General features: G+C 44.3%; 1 protein-coding gene across 1 annotated transcript in view; it reads left to right on the top strand.

Moving 5' to 3' along the window:
- Positions 1-1,954: 1,954 nt before the first annotated feature.
- Positions 1,955-19,702, top strand: part of LOC119446174 (ion channel TACAN) — a 32,557-nt gene continuing 14,809 nt past the window's right edge. Inside the window, exons 1-4 of the mRNA XM_037710531.2 lie at positions 1,955-2,302; positions 14,469-14,701; positions 17,593-17,649; positions 17,755-17,847. Coding sequence (XP_037566459.1) covers positions 2,228-2,302; positions 14,469-14,701; positions 17,593-17,649; positions 17,755-17,847 — 458 coding nt within the window. The 5' untranslated portion in view covers positions 1,955-2,227. The remainder of the gene's footprint in view (positions 2,303-14,468; positions 14,702-17,592; positions 17,650-17,754; positions 17,848-19,702) is intronic.

Consider the following 19,702-nt stretch of genomic DNA (forward strand, 5'->3'; position numbering starts at 1 on the left):
TTAACGAAGATAGGATGCTTATCTTTCGGCCACGATAAGTGTAAAGGGGGAAGGCTTGGAATGCTCCGGCGGAAGGCATACCCGTGCCGTCGTCTTATCTTCCAGACTCCGTTTCTGAAGAACACCAGGAAAAAAACAAACCACTCCTGGGGCATGCGTATAACAGACAGTCCAGAGAGTGCTGATCAATGATAAGTTTCGCGGGCGGCTAGCCACGAAACTGCTATGATGAAACCGCCAGCAGCCAATTGCGCCGATCGTTTCATTTTGATGATGATGATGATGATGATGATGATGAGGAGGAGGAGGAGGAGGAGGAGGAGGAGGAGCGTGGTCGCGGGCTCGATCCCGGCAGCTGCGGCCGCACTTTCACGGTGCTAAATGCAAGAACGCCCTTGTGCTTAAATTTAGGTGCTCGTTAAAGAACCCCAGTGGGTCAAAAGTAATGCGGAGTCCACCACTACGGCGTGCCTCATAATCAACTCGTGGTTTTGGCGCGTAAAACAACAAACTTTATTTGATTATATTATTGTAACGATGATGATGTTCACTAACGGCACGTACCAAATGAGGGGGATAGGCCAGGAAATGGGTGGCAGGAGGTAGCGTAAGAGAAATAATTATTCTAACAAGAGAAACGAAAAACTCGATAGGAAAGACCGGAAAAACAAGAATAATTTCGAAACAAGAATACGTGGGCCAAACAGGATGATGATGACGATGAATAAACTTTTATTGGGCCCAAAATAAATTGCTGGTGCACGCAGGCACCAGACGGGGTGGTTCCCTAGTTACGGGACCCATATGTTCCCAGCAGCTCACGGCCCCTGTCCGTCAGTGCGAGCTGAAACGGTAGGGCGGGGCTGGATAACAAGGTCTCCTATCGCTCAAAGGGTTGGGATTGGAGGTGTTGGCGGAAAGGGGAGGAGGGGGGGGGGGGGGGGGTCTTGAGTTCTGTGCACTCTGCCAAGATGTGCGGCAGGGTGCCCTTTTCCCTTTGGCAAAAAGGACAGAGCGTATCGTGTTCCGCAGGGTACATGCGGGCCAGACAGGAAAGTGCCTAAATGATAGACTTCGCGAGCAAGATTTCAACGTTCATATAGCACTGTGCAAGGGCGCAATTCATTGTCTGGTTGCGGTTGTCCACCTGTTTTTGAAGGTTGCGAGGTTATCACCAATCATACAAACAGGATGGCAATAGAGATAATTTACGCTGTAACAAGTAATCGCCTGGGGATCGAATGTGTCATTGCTGCATCATTAAGGTTGACACAAAAACAGTTTCATTATCTGCCGCATGGTTCACGGCATGGTTTTCGGCGCGTCTTGTGGGGCGAAATTGTGTGTGTTTGTTGTTATTATCATTTTTTTAAATCGGTCTGGGCCACGCGTGTTAGCGTCAGTTACAGCAGGCGATTTGTTTGTTTTAAAGTTTATTTCTTGTCAATAGCTTGTAGTACGGTCATGTCTGTATATAAGCTTCACCCTGCCAATCAATAAAGTTCAGCTGGAAGTTCGCGCTTGTGTCTGTGTCTTCACGTGTTTTTTTTTTTTTTGTGCACAAAACCTACAGTTCTGTCTTCTACTTGGGATGGTTAGAGATGGTCAAAGGTAGTCAAAGTTTATCCGAAGTCCCTCACTACGGCGTGCCTCATAATCAGATCGTGGTTCTGGTGAGTAGGGAAAGGGGGGTTGGCCAGCCCGATATTTGCAGAAATTTCGGCGGGGGAGGGCACGTGCCTAGTGTCTCCCTTCCTGGCTACGCCACTGTTCCGCTATAAAGACGGCCAGACGTTTCGTGCCAGCGCCGGTAACAAAATGACGCCGCGTCACGGAAAAACCTGAGCGGCGCGCAAACAACTGCCTTGAATTTCCCGCTCGGCTTCACGTCACTGCTGACGTCGCAGCCGAAGAACGCAGCGCAATCCAATCCAAGTGACCAGAGCCAAGCTGCGAGTGTAATGAAATCGCAAGCCAGCCACCGCAAGCGACGCAAGGCCAGCGAGGCAAGCCAGCGAAGGGGCGAGTCGAAGAGAACGCAGGGCGGGCGTGTTTTGTGAGAGGGTGTGATCGAAAAGAGAAGCCAAGCGACTGAAGCAGCGTCGGAGTTGTCGCGGCGTTGTCCTCTGTGCGCCTTCCTTCGGCGTCTTCCCCCGCCAACGTGCTCGGAGCTCCGGCGAGCGCTGGCTACTTTGCTCGCGTTCGTCGCTCATTCCACACTGCTGAGATGAGTGATTCGCAGCCGTTGGCCGCCTGCATTGAAGAATGGGACCAGCTCGAGAAGGAATACTGCGACTTGGAGGTGAGCTCTCTACGGGACAGCTTACATGTCGCGATGTTGGAGCGCTAGCAAACGCTTGGCAAGTGCTGCTTGTTGCACCTACGCTGCGGCCGTCCTGCACTGTCATAGCCTCTTAGATACTGGCACTCAATTTGGCAAGCGCCTCTGTGTCAGTTACTACGCGAACACAAAATGTCATTGCTGCGCTACAACAGTTCGCCGTGCGTTGTTAATGCAGGCAGTATGAAGTACTTTCGTTCCACCGAAATCGGCGAGTTTCCACCACAACGTCCCTTAAGTTCGTTGCCCTAGTGGACAGCTTTGGCAGGGTGGGCTGCCGCGAAGTTTCGTGTATGTTGCTTTGCTATTAGTGGATGCCCGCAGATGTCCGCATTCTCCTGATATATCATCGTCTGTGCCAAAAAAAAAAAAAAAAAAATCAATAGCGAAGTTTGAAGAACGTAGTACTAAGGCATCCGGAAAAGTTTGTTGCTTGCATCTTGACCGTGACATCACACAATACTGACCATAGCCTCCTCTATACTTTTATAGAGGAGGCTATGTACTGACCCAACTGCTGACATCATGTTGCCAGCGTCAACGTTGCCGGCCAGTGTGCCAAAAAGATATCTACTGCCCTTGCCTAGTCCTCTCTGCGATTTTTTTCTTTTTCTTCTTTCTTCCCGTCATGTGTGTTTTTTTTTTTTTTTTGCTTTGTTTTTATTTCCAGCGTGAGAAACAAAACACCCGCCTTGAGAGAAGCAGACGCGCTGTCGATTCACTCAAGGTCGAATGGCGCGTCAGCCTATACTTCGCGTGTTTTCCTGCCCCTTGGCGATCTCGATCATCGGTTAACTGGTGTCGTTAAAAGCCGAATAAAATGCACAACCGTTGTGTGTGCTTGTGTCGTGGACGTTGTTTCCCACGTGCTTTTCCCTCAGGGTCGTTCTTTTGCGGCAGCCGATTCTGGCGATCATGAGGCACTGTGTTCGCAATCGAACAGGAAGAGCCAGCAAAGGCGTACGAACGAAAGAATCTGGCATCGGGAACGTCGGTGAGATAAAGAAATAAAAATATATATATATATATATATATAGTAGAGCTATTAGTGCCGTACATGCCAAGTTTCCAGCGCATAGTCCCTGCTGGGAAAAGGTGAAAACCGACGGTACAGAGTCCTTCCTCGCATTGAAATACGGTTTTAAATCTGCTCGGTTTGAATGGAGGCACGACCACTCTGATTTCCTCGTGATCCGCGGTTGGTTACTCAAGCGCGATTTAGCGAAGTATGGGCGTACAGCGCGAGCGCTGCTTTAAACTTGAGGACCTTGAATTGCACACTTGTTGCTCACGCTTATATATATATATATATATATATATATATATATATATATATATATATATATATATATATATATATATATAAAAGCTCAAATGGTAAGAGTCGCACGCGTGGGATCTTTCCCCACCTGCAGCAAGTTGTTTTTTCACGCATTTTCATTTCCATTAATTTATCATTGCTTTAATTCAAATAGTAATTTCCCCTATGTTGTCCTTTGTGTCTGTTTGTTGGCTTCTTATGAAATGATATATATATATATATATATATATATATATAAAAAGGAGAGTCCCAAAAGAACCGGAGGACGTAATTTAGGGGTGTTTGCTCGTGGAGAAAAATAGACAAAGCTGAAATTCATGGCCTTTCATTTCATGTCTACAGTAGCAGCTATATAATCTACACATGTTAAGGGACTGTCTGTGTGGCTGTAAAATATTCTACACACATGTTATCCGTCACCGCGCCTGTGCGGTCTGTAGATAATGGGCCTCTTCAGACCGGTGATAGACACAGTGTGGTCATTGTGCACAGATAAGAGCAGTCTAGTTCTCAAAGCATTAATGCTGGTGTCATTGAAGACAGCAGCACACTGTCTGCAGGTGCTTATCACTGCCCCAACAGCACACAACACCAGACAAGCGAGATAGGGAGTGTCGTGATTTTGCTCCTCGGGTTGGTTGAGCTGCTGCTGTTATTAATAGGTGCTTTATTCAAGTGAAGTGTTTCATGTTCTATCTAGGCTCTTAGTACTGTCATTGTGCAATACAACATTGTGATATTTTTCCTTAATGTCTTATTTTATTTATTTATATAATCTCAGGGTTGTACGGCATTTATTTATTTCAATTGATGCCCGAAGGTGTTACAGAAGGGAGTGGTGAAAAAAAAAAAAAGTGTATATCATAAGCGGTAAGTACTACAATAATCTTCGACGGCACATTTAAATGTGGAGACATTGAGAATGGTGACGATGGAGGCGGACAAGTGATTACATTCTTTGGCTGTCTTTGGGACGAATGAATCAAAATACAAATCAGGGCTGCGGCGGCCGCATTTTGATGGAGGCGAAATGCAAAAATGCCCGTGGGCTTTCATTGTAGTGAACGTTAAAGAAACCCAGGCGTTCAAAATTAATGTGGGCCCCTCCACTACGACGTGCCTCATAATCAGAACTGGTTTTGGCATGAAAAACCCCAGAAAGAAGAAATAAGAAAATACAAATTAGTTCGAAAGAAAGATTTAAACTTTATGGCGGTGGTTAGTACGACATGACAGATAGGTTGGCTTACTGAGAAGTTAATTTTGTAGGAGTGCGTTACGAAAGATCTTGTGGAACAGGCGACATTTTCCTGTGCAAAGAGAGGTCGGGAAACTGCAAAATGAGTTTCGTCAATGATGCACTGGAAAAGTGCGAATAATTTGACAAAGTGAAACTGTGCACTATGGTTTTACACTGATTCTATTTGATTAATAGGAAATTCTTCACTAGGATCCCACAAAGCACATGCATATTCAAGTTTAGGCCTTACAAGTGTGTTCTATGATGTTAATTTAGGAGATGACGGTGCCCTTCAAAAGTTCCGGCGTAAATAACTTAAGGTGCAATAAGGTGCAATTAGCATTATTAACAATGCAATTCACATGATTTTGCCAATAAAGGTTAGCAGTTATGTGAACTAGATACTTATAAGTGGTTACTTCGTCTAACACAGAACCATCAGTGTTATTAAGAGGAGGGTTACAAGGTGTCAATTTTTGGGAAATTCTCATTACTTTACACTGTTTAGCATTCAAACGCATTTGCCTATGCATTGCACTAGTTAGTGATAGCGTTAAGGTCAGACTGAAGTGTTGTATGATCAATATAGCCTGATACATGATTACTCCATTAGTCAGGTCATTAATATACATCAAAATTAGAAGAGGGCTGAGGACAGAACCCTGCGGCACACCCAAACTAACTGGACATGAAGGGGAATGAAAATCGTTAGCTGTAACAAATTGTGTTCTGTTAAAAGAAGGTTTTCAGCACAGACAATATTATTGGGATCGATGTTTAATTCACTTTGTTTAAAACATAGTAGTGGGTAAGACAGAAGGTCAAATGCTTTATGAAAATCTAGGAGAGTGGCATCGATGAAACTACCCATTATCAAGAGCACTGAAGAGTTCATTTAGTAAAGCAAATTAGTTGCATTTCACATGAAAATGATTTACGAACGCCATGCTCTTAAGCCATGTAAAATGCATTAGGCTCGAGGAAGCTAGCAAAACTAGCAAAATAGATATGTTCTAAGAGCCTACAGAGGGGATGCTAGTTAGTGATATAGGTCTGTAGTTTAGAGAGGAATGAGTGTCACCAGATTTGAACAGTGGTTCCACCTTGCAGTCGCCGGGTAACTGGCCAGAAGAATTGGACTGTGAAAAAAGTTCTGTTAATATTATGGAACTATATACATTTCAGTGTTCTTCAGAAATTTTGAGTTAATACCGTCTCTTTCGCATGAGGAAGACAATGTCAAGTTTTTCATCAAGTGCAACACACCAAAAGAATCTATGAGCACAGGATCCATCAGCGGGTAATTAGTTATACGATACTCGGGGAGATTATACTCGCGGACGACTTTCTGTGGCTATGAAGAGAAAGCTACGGAGGCAAAGCACGCACAAGTGAGAGCGCTTCTGAAAAGAGTCCCACGTTTAATCTACATTGTTTTAGGCTGAGGAAGAGAAAACAAACACCTTATTAGCAACAGTTAAATAAGACAGAACTCACCACTGCGTGTAAAATGTTACTGATCTTGTGGCTTTTTCCTTCCGCGTCTGAGCAAATGCGAAATCGTCGCACGTGGAAGCTGCGTCGATTCAGCGTCTGTTCCAATTAACCAATAGTGCTGTCAAACGCTGCTGGACTACTTGGCATGGTAACGCATGTGCAGCAGGCATGCCCCCGTAGCTTTCCCTTCATAGCCGCAGAAAAGTTGTCCACGAGTATAGCAGTTAATGTGTTAGAAAGACATGGCGAACATTTCATTTAATACTGAACAACATTGGGAACGGAACTGGAACACAGGTCACTGTCATTCAATGTTGTGTTATCTTTAGAACAACCCATAATGTTCCAAAACTTTTTAGTATTTTCTGTAAGTAATGATGGAAGAGTTCTTTTAAAAAAAACATTTCGCTTCACTAACAGCATTTTTAAACATTAAAGCTTGCGTGGTGGTACTTATGCCACAACTCAGAATTGTTAGATTGCTTAGCATTGGGGAACGTATGCTTTTTTTTTTTTTATTCAGAAGACTTTTTAAAGAGGTACTGAACCAGATCGATAGATGCTTGCAAGGAATGACACATAATGGTATGTATCTGTTAGATACTTAACTTTGGTCTTAAGCATAGATCAATTGGACAACTGTTCATTCAATAAATTTAGACATGTAATCGTCAGTAAAATGGGACAGTTCTTTGTTAGTAGAAATAAAATTGACTTCAGAATAATCCTGCATATGTTTTGGTTTCCTAAGAACATGCTTGACATTGCTCTGAAGTATAAAGTTGAAACAGCAGTCACTTAGGTCGGGCAACATGTTTAAAGAAGTAAGAAGGTGGGGAGAAGTTGCGAGTATAAGGGTGTTGTATGGTAACAGTTAATGGCTTGGTTCGGGTAGTTTCAGGTTATGCAAAATTAGTTGCAATTAGTTATGCAAAATTAGTTGTAACATAAATTTACAAAATCAGCTGCTGATCCCGATGTATTGGTAGGCACTGGATACATGCCAGACCACATCATTTTCTGAAAATTAAAATCATCCATTAGGAAGATTGGAGAATAAGGATATTTCACAAAAATGTTAAGTGTGTCATAGAGCTCAGAAAAAGAATGTTAAAGCTACAGTTGGCGACCGGTAACAGGCACAAAGGATCATGTCACTATGATTGATGCCAATACGTGCACACACCAATTCCAAACTGCAGGCAATAGGGATATGAAAAGATAAAAGGTTACCTGACACAGCGATTGGGATGCCACCTCCTGTTCTATCGCCGCAGTCGCATCTGTAGAACTTGAAGTCCCCACATTAAAAAATTTCGGCGGGTAGCCTAGGTACCACATTAACACCAAATGTTGTGTATGCAGTGAAACTGTCAAAAAATCCAGCACTATATTACAGTTGCCACAGGTGTTATTAGCAAGGCTATGTGCACACATTGTGAAAGTCTGGTGCTAATTAATAACTGCATGCTTCTTGATTCTCGGGCTAATTTATGCCTGAGCAATGATATTCTTGAATATAGACGGCTAGCAATGTTGGTACTTGGTCATACAAACAGCATTTTTTTGGAACTAAGCTGATGCATGTTCTGCAGTGTATAGATGAGTAACATCTAAAGGGACACTAAAGAGAAACAATGAATCAGTTTAGATTGATAAAGTAATCTTGAAGGACTCTACTTTTGATGGTTTCACGGTAATAGGTTGATTACTAGAAGGCATGAGTCAGTTACTTTTTTGAATTTCCCGCTGAAGTTGAGAGCCGGTACAGTAGTCTGACGTCATGGATGACAAAGTATTATTTCACATTTTGACCATTGTATTCTTGAAACTTCCTTAGTTCAGTCTTTGTATCTTTCAGATTAAAATGTAATTCATTTTTTCCTATAAAAGCTGAACTAGGCCTTAAGAGAAGGCATAAAAAATCCCTGATGTCACGGCTAGCTGGTGTGGGAATTTCAAGCTGGTCATTGCGCCTTTTCTGGCATACGAGGCATCCACGGTAAGAGTGGCTCTTTTGGTACTGTGGAAAGGTAATTTACTAATGCAGCTGAAATCATTCTTCTCCTTAGTGTCCTTTTAAACATGTTCATTTTGCGGATTGTAATAAAAGAAATGTTAGATGTATGATGCATGTGTTAGTTGGTTATTAGCTAATACTTATTTAAAAGTACTGCTGAATTACAAACTTAGTTATAAGCAGCTGTTTCACTGTTCTTCTTTCATTGAAGTGCTTGGATGCATGTAAAACCATAGTCATAGCCGGTTCGTGTTGTCATTCACTTTTTTAGAAATACTGTCGTGACCCTACATTGGCGCCATTTATTGGCAGTTGTCCTTGACATTTAGGCTACCTTGCCATATCTCACTAAAGGAAATTACACAAGCAGCTGTTTTTCTTGGATCGAAGCAGTCCAGCTGCACTGTTCGATGTATTCTGAGGTATTACTCACGTTGGGAAAGCTGAGAAGACATATAAAGGGCACAAAAGAACAAAAATTGACTTTTCATTGTGTCTCCCATTTCATGTCATCTGTCCTGAATGCCTCTATATTTAGCACAGTCAGGGGTACAGTTGCTTTCCTTTTGTTCTGTTCTCTTGTGTTAGCTGTGGCTTCTATATCGTTGCGCATCGCAAAAATTTTTGGGCACATTCTGTGGTGACTAGAGCATGAAACATTCGAACCTAATATAAAACAATGCAATTATTACACTTGCAACTGCTTGACATGTCTGTAGCACAAGAAAAAAAACAACACATGAACAAATAAAGCAATTGTGTAACTTGAAGCCAGTCAGGTTTTGTATGTCACGTCACATAGTTTAGGGCAGTTATAATGCAACTTGTCTTTCTCTTTAATTTTGCAAAGTACTACTTGAGGCAGCCGAAGCAGTTTGGCATCTTTGTAATGTTGATTATAGCAAGATTTTTGGAAACCTATAAGAAATCGTGTATAATCTAACATGTTTCCCATGATATGGCATCTGTACCTCTTTTTTTAACTCCACTTTCGGAGCTTGCAGCTGTATATTTCAGTGTATTGTATACGCAATTACGCTTGCACAAAAAATGAATGACGGCAGACCCACGCAGTGGGGGATAAAAAGTAGCAGCTGCTTCGAAGAGCTTTCATGCAGGTGTAGAATGCATGTTGAATGCATTGTCTCTGCGTCTCTGCGGAGTCTAGTAACTACAATGCGTGTTTCGAAGGGGTGGCCAAGTATGTTAAAGGGGCCCTGAACCACTTTTTATCGAAGTGGAGAAATACATTTGAAGTGAATATAGGCTACTTCAGAAATACTTTGCCGCAAAAAGTACTTCAATACTTTCAGCAGAAGCGGAGTTATGGGCAATCAAACACTGCCTCTGCTGTGCTCCGCCTTCCTTCTTCAATGGCTTGCACTGGGAAGGCTACGGTGGAGTGGGGCGGGGCAACAACGCTCCGCCTTCGTAACATCACTGTGGCGTGCAGTGAAAATTTCATTTTGGATGTTAACGCCGCGACTTCCGATTTTGGTGCCTACGACGTGCTAAGCGTAAGCCAAACGTGGTTGTCCTCAGCGAGCCGCAATGCACTTAGCCAGTGGACTCGTGGTGGCACCCTGCGGCAGCCGCGGTGTAACCGACCGCAGCGACCAATAGCAGCCACGCATGGGAATGTGCTTTATCACGTAACAAAGCACACAGAAGAAAGTGAAGATCATGGCCTCTGTTGAAACGAAAGCGTTTGAGAGAAAGATGACTTCGCGCTTCGCTTTAGAGCTCCACGCACCACGTAAGACAGCAAAACTTGGCTGAGATGTTCACAGCAGCGTATGCTACCCGCGGACTACGTTATTTCACCAAGCCCGAGGGGGGGATTAGGGCCCTTTAAAGGCACACCAAATAGAAAAATTATTTGGGCTGTATTAGTAACCTGCCCTTCTATAATACCAAAAATGCCGCTCTTACCATGAGAAGCTTGATAAGCCAGAGATGGTGCAACTCGAAAGGCGGGTGGTGACATCACCTTGAAGTTCCTGTACCAGCTCACCGTTGCGTCATGAACTTTGACGGACAGCGTCTCCTCGGGCCTAGTTAACTTGCAATCAATGAAGATGGACTAAATTGTATTCTAATGTAACAGCAAGTCTCTGAAACATTTACTGCCCCACAACGGCCAAGTAAAAAAAATATGCTTTCAAATCTGTGATGTCACAGTGATGTGCTAGTGCTGGGATTTCAGCGTAAAATACGAATATAGAACATTGACCATCAATATCTATTGTAGTAGTGAACATCTTATTGTGAAATTAATGAAAATAGTTTTGGAAGAATACTTTATCTGCCTAAGCTGATTTAGCTTTTCTCTATAGTGTTTCTCATCATAATGAAATCATTTTATTGGAATTCATTCCTTGATCAAACTTCTCACGTTGTTTTGAACATGGTCTGTGTGTTTTACATATGGTTATTGTATGTGCATATGCAGGCAAAGGTTCTTGCTTCACTAATAAGGATCAAGCAGGTAGCAATGCGGAGAAAACACTGCCTCAGTCCCTTAGCTTATTCAGCCTTACTTAGGACACATTAAAGATCCGTAGCTGAGAAGGCTAAAAATTTAACATTTAGATGCCAGCTTCTCAAAGTTGACATTAGAGAGGTTTATCTTGTCCGGTAATCGGGTAAACGCGGGCGGACCGGGTGTTGGGGCGTTTTGCCGCAACCGTAAACGTGAGCGGCCTGTATGGTGCTACCACCTGGTGGCGCAGAATTCAAACAGACAAAAAAAAACAGCTAATATTGCAGTAACCATGTATATTCTACTTCTCTGCTGGTGTAAATTTTCGGCAGCAACTTTATCACGCCACTGTCGAGCATTTACACCAGCAGTGAAGTAAAATACACTTGGTTACTGCAATATTAGCTGTTTTTTGTCTGTTTGATTTCTGCGCCACCAGGTGGTAGCACCATACAGGCCGCTCATGTTTACGGTTCCGGCAAAACGCCCCAACGCCTCGTCCGCTCACATTTACCCGATTACCGGACAAGCCAAACGTCTCTATAATTTTCTGACGAGCGTTCAGGGGTGGGACTCCTGCGCCAATTGCGCCATTTTGATACAAACACAAATTCCTGCGCCAAACACGGAAAATTGACCAAAATTGCGCCACGCTGTGTCAGAACGGCTTCGGCATGTGTACTCCGGCAGTGGCCGCGAACAGCGAGCGGACTCGTTCTCCGAAAAAGAGTACAGCCATCCACATTCTGCACACCGCCGACGGCGCTTCCTGCAGTTTCTCGTAGTTTTCGCGCTCATGGAACTGGACTTTTCGGCACTTCCGACAAGTGGCAGGCGGGCGCGAAGCCACTCCCGGCTATTGTCGCTGCTGTCGGAACGGCCAGGGTGGCGGTATTTAGAGTGTACTAGAATATGGTCGAGTAGGCCGAGTGGCGCGGCACTCCCTAGCTGAGGCGCAAAACAACGAAAAGTAGGCTGAGGGCGCTGTGAGCGAACTAGATGTTAGGGAGGCACGCGCCGCAGCGGGCGGGCGTCTCCGTCTCCAAGGCTGGTATAACCTAAAACTATTCTGGTCTGTGTTTACGATCATATGGTGGAGGCTTCAGCCGTTTTCATCTAGCACGGACGGACTAATGGCGGATTAATGGCACGGACTAATGGCATCTTGCACGGACTAAAGGCAAAGTATCGATTGTTAGCAAATTAGTAGACAGCTATACGAAGTATAGTAGTTTTGTCGGCCCTATAAACTTGGAAACATTGGCTTACTAACCGAATTTGTGTAGCAAGCATGAACACATCACACTCTGTCTCTGTGTCCGTGGACGCTGGCTGCTGCTGGCGTGAGCAAGCGCGACAGCAGCAGCAAGTGAAGTGACCTTCGCGCTGTCTATCGGTTCAACGCAAACTGAGCGGTGAGAACACAGCACGCACAAAGGCCTATGAGCCGTCTGCAGATTGCTTTCAAGTTATGGCACGTGCAGCCGCGCAAAGTACGCAGTTATTGGCGGAGTAGAAGCCGCCCCTCGTTCCTCCTGTGCTGCCTCCCGCTTTACTCCGTACCTCCCCCCCCACCCTCTATCTCCTCGTGGCCTTTCGCGCGACAGAGACGGTGCGTTTGCTCTCCCCTTTCCATCCTCGCGCGCGCCAGATTGAGCCGCGATCGTCGGCTCCCCTCGCGTGCTTTCACTTGCACATACGGCGATGGCAAAAATGCGGCTGCAGTGTCCATATAATTGCTATCGCAGTAAAACGCATTGTAGTGTCCATATAATTGGTAAATGCACTGTAGTGTCCATATAATTGCTATCGCAATAAGAACAGTTTGGAATAGTTTTACGTTATACCATCCCAAAGTTTACTACCCCTATCTGAGTCTGCGGTGACATATGGTGACCCAGAAATTATTTTACTGCGTCGATTGGACTGCACAATTTGAGGACATTTTCCGCTATCACCATGAGTGTCGGCGCAGGAATATTTAGTTGGATCGTAGTACCACCGATGTTTTCGGCCTTACGGAAAAGCATGCGCCGGGCCACCGCTTGACCCACTCTTCCATATTCTTGTACGCGATTAAAAAGCGCGATTCTACTATGCACTTCATGGTGGTTTATTCTGTGTTTCGTCGTAGTTTCCAAGTGTGCTACCATATTCCATTATTCCACCAAAATTCAGATTCGGTTGCTTTCCAAACTTCTTCAAAACAAAATTTTATTTCCTCCTAATTACTCCAAAATGAATTTAGTCTGCTCCACGCTGCTCCAAAATGCAATTTTACTTGCTCCAAAAATTGATCCGAAATGACTTTAGGCAGTCCCACCTCTGGTGTTCCGAGCACTGGGGCTTTGTGGCCGACCTTGAGGATTGGATTTGAATGTGAGTTATTATGCAAGGCATCCTCGGGGTGCTCTACAGATTCGCCCACAAAACGGGCGTCATCCATCATTTTTAGAGGCGCTCTGGATGACATCCTCGGGATCGGCCTCCGATTCCCATGATTCCCCTCCGCTGTCCTTCGGTTCCACACCAAGCACTTCCTACTTCGGCCATAGAGCCAGCGTTGTGATAAGCGCATTCATTCATTCATTCATGCATTCATTCATTCTTGCTGGCAAAGCTGAGCGGAGTAATTGGTGGGCAAGAAACAAGAAAGGTGACAGAAAAGGAAGAGTTGTTAACAAACAAGATCAGTTTGCTATTAAGTGTAGGGAAAGAAAAAAAGTGCCTTTCTCCTTTCTCTCATGCCTTGAGAGAATGAAATCTTCGAGAAATATACTGATGACATAGGGGAAGGCAAACTTTATTCATTGGCCTCACAGTATGGTGGAATGTATATGGCAGCAAGCAAAGTCTTCCTAGGTTTGTCAGGTCACTGCAGGAGGTATTCTAGGCAGCTTTGCTTACAGGGGGCACTTTCGTTTTATTAATTTATTGCACTTGCATTGCTACTACTGGGCACTCATTCACTATAGTGTCTAAGAACTTTGTAATTTGCGGGGAAGATTTGTCGCAAGGCATAAGTCATAAAAGAAAATCAAGCATAAGGCATAAAAGAAAATCAAGTAAAAGCTCCCAACTCTGCATTGTGCGGTAACTGCATCACTGTCTCCACCAAGTTATTGTCCGTCACCCAACGGGTGTAGTTTTCAGGTACGTCTGGCTTCTGGCTAATCTTAAGTCTGATCACCTGCATTCTAGGGCACATGCAAAGCGGATGTCGAGCATCCTGTTCATTGCTGAAGCTCATTACCCATCTTACCTATCTCACCTCCACCTGCTCTTGAAGTGCTCATTATGATGTTTTCTTGCTACTCCAGCAAATATGTCCTAAGTAAGGTTTGCTGTACAATGCACTGTCTATAAAATGAGAACTGTGCACCATCTATAAAATGAGAACTGTGCAAGGCTTTGTTCTATTCCTGTATGCTTCCCCACGTTCAAGTGACTGGTCGCTTTTCTTATGTTCAGCAAAGTGGTGGCTATTGTGGAAAGGCTAGGAGCTGATCCCGCCCTCCCTCCCTGTTATTGTTTATTTGTTCACTTCTGTTTTTGTGGCCCTTGCAGAAGTCGTACCGTAAGTACACTGTGCTGACCGGAGAGATGCAGCGGGCCCAGGAAGAGTGCCTCAAGGCCGTGCGGCACCACCGCTACCGGTCATCGCAGATACTCGAGTCACTGAACAAGATTGAGCCAGCCAGCGACGATGAGAAGGCGCAGAAGGCACAGCTGCTGCAAAAGCTGGAAGCCAAGCGGTTGCACCTAGACGACATGGGACAGGACCTACCACATCCCAATGGGTAATTTTGCACCCACACTTATCACAAGAGATCTCGTATCAATCTACTAGTTCAATAACTGTTCATATCTTTCAGTCAGAATGACTTCGAGAGGTAGGTAGTGGCTCGACTTGCTCTCACGTAGCAAGTTTTACCATATGCATGTCTATTGTCAAATTGTCAAATGATATCTCATTTGCACGTCAGAGGAAGTTTGTTCAAGCTCTTTGAGAGTCCTCAAAACTACGAATAGTAGTCGCAATTTTTTTTCACTAATGTGGGTTTCGGAAAACCTACAGGTCTCATGCAGTCCAGTTGCTAGCATGATATCCCAGTGAACCACCAACATCCAGGTACGATCCCTTCGTCCACGTCTTCTCATAACCTCTACGGGACATCCTACTACAGTAGAACCCCGCTGTTATGTTCCCGGGTGCTGCGTTTTCCCGGCTGTTACGTCGTAACTGTGGGACCGTTCCCACATGATACGTTGCGAACTGCCACCCCACGCCGGCCCGAGCGGCCATTTTGACTTTTCATGTTGCTTAGCTTGGTTGCTTGACGATGGGCCATCCATTGGCCGCTAAAAGTGCCGGGGGCGACACTTATGACATATTTTCGGTTTCCGCCAGCAAAAGTATGGCCCTTCAGATCCGCATTTGCTATCTAAAGATGGTGTCTATGACGCGTTGCAGCCCTGAAATTGGTTTTGGCTCATAGATGTTCCCTATAAAGTCCAAGGGAAATAATGCCGTCACCACGCGCCGTATGCTGTATTTGCGAGTGAAATCGTGCGAGGGGAGCCAACGACCGCGTCTAAATCTTGCACGCGAAAGAAAGAAAAGCAGGGAGGAAGCGCGCCTTCCGTTGTGCTCGAGGCACCGGCGAGGGGGGAGGGATAGTGGGCAGCGTTGTGCTCTGGCGTCAACTGCGTACTGCGCGGCAGCGTGCGGGCGCGCGGGCCGTATCTTGAAAGCGATCTGCGTTGGGGGCAGAGTCTACGCAGTGTAGGTGCGTCGGCAGCTCGTAGCTTTGTGTGTGCTGTGTGTTCTCGGCGCTCAGTTTGCGTTGAAGCAATAGACAACAGCACGAAGGTCACTTCGCTCGCTTCTGCAGCGGCGCTTAAATTCCTCACGCCAGCGTTTGATAGCGCGTGTCCACGCTTGAGTGTGATGTGTTCATGTTTACCTGTAGGTGCTGACACCATGCTTGTTAATTAGTTAAGTAAAATGTTAATTAGTTAAGCGAATGTTTACAAGTTTATACAGACGATAAAACTACTATTCTTACTTTGTATAGCTTACCGCAATCGATACTTCGGCTGTCGGGCAAAACTACTTTTTTTCACACGTAAGAATTAAAATAACGCTTCTCCCATTTAAAAATTTTTCCTGTTTCCCGGCTCTTGCGTTTCCCGGCTCTTACGTTTTTTTATGGTCCCGTGAAAAAGGTATCAGCGGGGTTCTACTTAGCATGTATTTTGCAAATATCAAGTAGCCAATGTCTTATTGACGTTCATTCTACTTTAGAATTACCGTAAAATACTGCGGAAGCGCCCACCCCACTTGCACTGACAATTAGGTTAATCTAGATATGGATGCTTGTCCAGTAGAAGCAGAAAAAACCAAGATGGCGGCTGACGAAAAACTTCTATACAGGGCTACGGTGGCTAGGGAATCGAAGAAAGCATGTTTATTTTTAAATTGTAAATGGTGGGGAAGCGAATAGTATCCCCGTCATTGCCCCTAGCGGTCTTTTAGCAACCGTAGTGGGGTGAACATTTCAGCTGATGCTGGCGCTTTGGAGGGGGTGGGCGCTTAACATATAATTTTCAGAATTCTGAAGTTTTGGAAATGTAATACAGGGTGCTTGTGCGAAACTGGGCGATTCCGCGGTATTTTACGGTAGACTATTTATGGACGTTGCATACAGATGTCGTAGAGGTGTACTCACTACATCATATCGGTTGATTGCATTTTACATTTCCTTGATTTCTGTAAGATGCCGAATTGGCGAATTAAGGTTTTGTAGGTAAATTTTTATGTTACAGAGGTATTTAAAAACGCTAAGTTCTCCGAGCTTTATTGCGCATGAATTGCCATTCACATTGAACGTGGTGCTTCGACCAACCTCTTTCTGCTGAAGACCAACCTCGTTCTGGACGCCCTACAACATCGCGAAACGAGGAAAACGTTGAAAAAATCCGCCAAAAAAAAATTCAACGAGAGTCGTCGTTTCACGATCAACCAAATTTCACCAAAGACGGGCGTGAGTTGGAGCTCATGCCAGCGGATTTTGAGGGAGGATTTGCACTTGAGACGTGTTTCCGCAAAATTTGTTCTGCGCCTTCTCACACAGGAGCAAAAAAACCATGTGCATGAATTTGTTCAGGACTCCAGAACGAGGTTCATTTTCAACATTCATCTCGCCACGTTTAAAGCGCCCAAACCAGTCGAAAACTTGTGTGCGGTTCGTAGCATTCTCCTGGAAAGCCACTTGAAGCATTTGGCAAGTCTCCATTGCTGATTTTTTAAGCAGGAAACAAACTTTCACACACACTTTGTTCTTTTAACGTTGCCATAATGACTTTGCAGGCGGAACACGCCAACAGTCAGAGAAGCACAACACTACACTCACACGTTCACCTACACACTGACGCCGTCTGCGCAGCCGTATTGTGAAGGTCTCTACTAACCCCATCTAGTGGGTGAACTCTGTACTACGTCTACGAATGGTAGTGCCCTTTAAGTCCGTTTTTTTTGGGGGGGGGGGGAAGTCCCCCCTCCGAAGGGGTCCGGTTCACGTGAAGATCGTATCCACACGGTTCAACTGTATTTCTACACTGGGAATATTTTCTCATGCTTTTGCTGTGAAGCTTCACCAAACTCATGCCTTTCTTTTCTTCCTTGCAGCATTTACTTGCAGATTGTGCTTGGAAGTGTCAACCTTTTTCTCAGGGATGCAGACAAGTAAGTGGGTTCATATATTTTGTTGAAGGGATGGCCTACTGTACTCCACTCATTCACTAATAGTTATTTCATATGACCATTATTATTATTTTTGTTCTGTTTTAGGTATCGGTACAAGGACGAGTATGAGAGGTTCAAGCTGAAAGTCACCATGTGCATTCTGGTCATGTCCATCTTGTGCATAACAATGAATTACAGGTTGGTAACTCTCACTTCTGTTATTTACTCCTCAATTGTTTGAACAAGGACAGGCAATGACCAAAGAACTATAAAGCCTTGAAGCTCAGTGAGGTTTGTGTCCCTCACTTACTTGCAAGTCTTTAGATCTTTATCAAATAGTCTACTAAAAACAAAAAAAAAGGTGAGTTAAAAACATTTGGAGGGCGCTTAAGCTTCGCCTTTAAGAGTGGGGCGCGATATCATTCAAAGATCCCTGACTGCTGCTCACTCTTCCCAGCAACTGCAATTTATGTAACCGTAATGTTTACCGGAAAATACTGGCGGCAAACGTTATGCACTAAGGCGAGCTATCTGGTAGAAATGCGGCCTCTTGCATGGGCCGATCTTCTGTTATTGTTTTGCCCGTTTAATATTTCAGTCTTAGGAGATTTACCATAAAACGCATGTGCTGTCGTTATTTTGTTTCATGACGTTTCTTTGTGGGCCGTCATTCTCAAAATTCCAAGGAATAATTTTGTAGAGAATGTAAGACAAAGAATGAGCAACTTCAGTGATAGAACTTTAGTGCCGTATAGAGTATTTTTCGCTCACAGGATGTCTACACCGGCTTCGACACCACATTTCCTGCGACACTGGGCCCTTAACGCTATCCCATTAAAATTGAAGATGCAGTTGAATCCACATATGGTAACAATTCATCATCATCATCAGCCTATTTTTATGTCCACTGCAGTACGAAGGCCTCTCCCAACTGATCTCCATTTACCCCTGTTTTGCGCTAGCTCATTCCCAACTTGCGCCTGCAAATTTCCCAATTTCATCACCCAGCCTAATTTTCTGCAGTCCTCGATTGCACTTCCCTTCCCTTAGCATCCATACTGCAAATTTAATGGTCCGCTCGTTATTGCCCTGCGCATTACATGGCCGGCCCAACTTCATTTTTTTTCTCTCAGTGTCAACTAGAATATCGGCTATCCCCATTTGGTCTCTGATCCACACCGCTCTCTTCCTGTCTCCTAATTCTACGTCTAACATTTCTCATTCCATCGTTCTTTGTCCTTAACTTGTTTTCAAGCTCCTTTGTTAACCTCCAAGTTTTTGCCCCATATGTTAGCACCGGTAGAATGCAATGATTGTACACTTCTCCTTTCGACGAAAGTGGTAAGGTCCGAGTCTTGATTTGATAATGCCTGCCATAGGCTTTCCAACCAATTTTTTTTCTTCTGTAAATTTCCTTCTCATGACTAGGGTCCCCAGTGAGTAATTGATCTAGATAACGTACTCCTGCACAGACTTTAGAGGCTGACTGACGAACATGAATTCTTGTTCCCTTGCCAGGCTATTGAACATTGCCTTTATCTATTGCATATTAATCTTCAAACCTGTGCTCTTATACCTTCTTCGTTAAAGTCCTCAATCATTTGTTGCAGTTCATCCCCAGTGTTGCTGAACAGGACAATGTCATGTGCAAACTGAAGGTTGTTGAGATATTCGCCTTCGATTCTCACTCCGAAGCCTTCCCAGTCTAATAGCTTGAATACTGCTTCTAAGCATGCATTGAATAGCATTGGAGAGATTGTCTTCTTGCCTGAGCCCTTTCTTGATAAGTAATTTTTTACCTTTTTTAGTAGAGAAACAAATTCATATATGCTTCCTGTACTCCTTGATTACACAATGCCTCCATGACTGCTGGTATTACTACGGAATCAAATGCCTTTTCATAATCTATGAAAGCCATATAGAAAGGTTGATTTTACTCTGCAGATTTCTCAATTACCTGATTGGTGACATGGATGTGTTCCATTGTAGAATATCTCTTCCTGAAGCCAGCCTGTTCTCTTAGCTGATTGTAGTCAACTGTTGCCATGCCATA

Source organism: Dermacentor silvarum, chromosome 3 (genome assembly GCF_013339745.2).
Source record: "Dermacentor silvarum isolate Dsil-2018 chromosome 3, BIME_Dsil_1.4, whole genome shotgun sequence".
Taxonomy (NCBI): Eukaryota; Metazoa; Arthropoda; class Arachnida; order Ixodida; family Ixodidae; genus Dermacentor; species Dermacentor silvarum.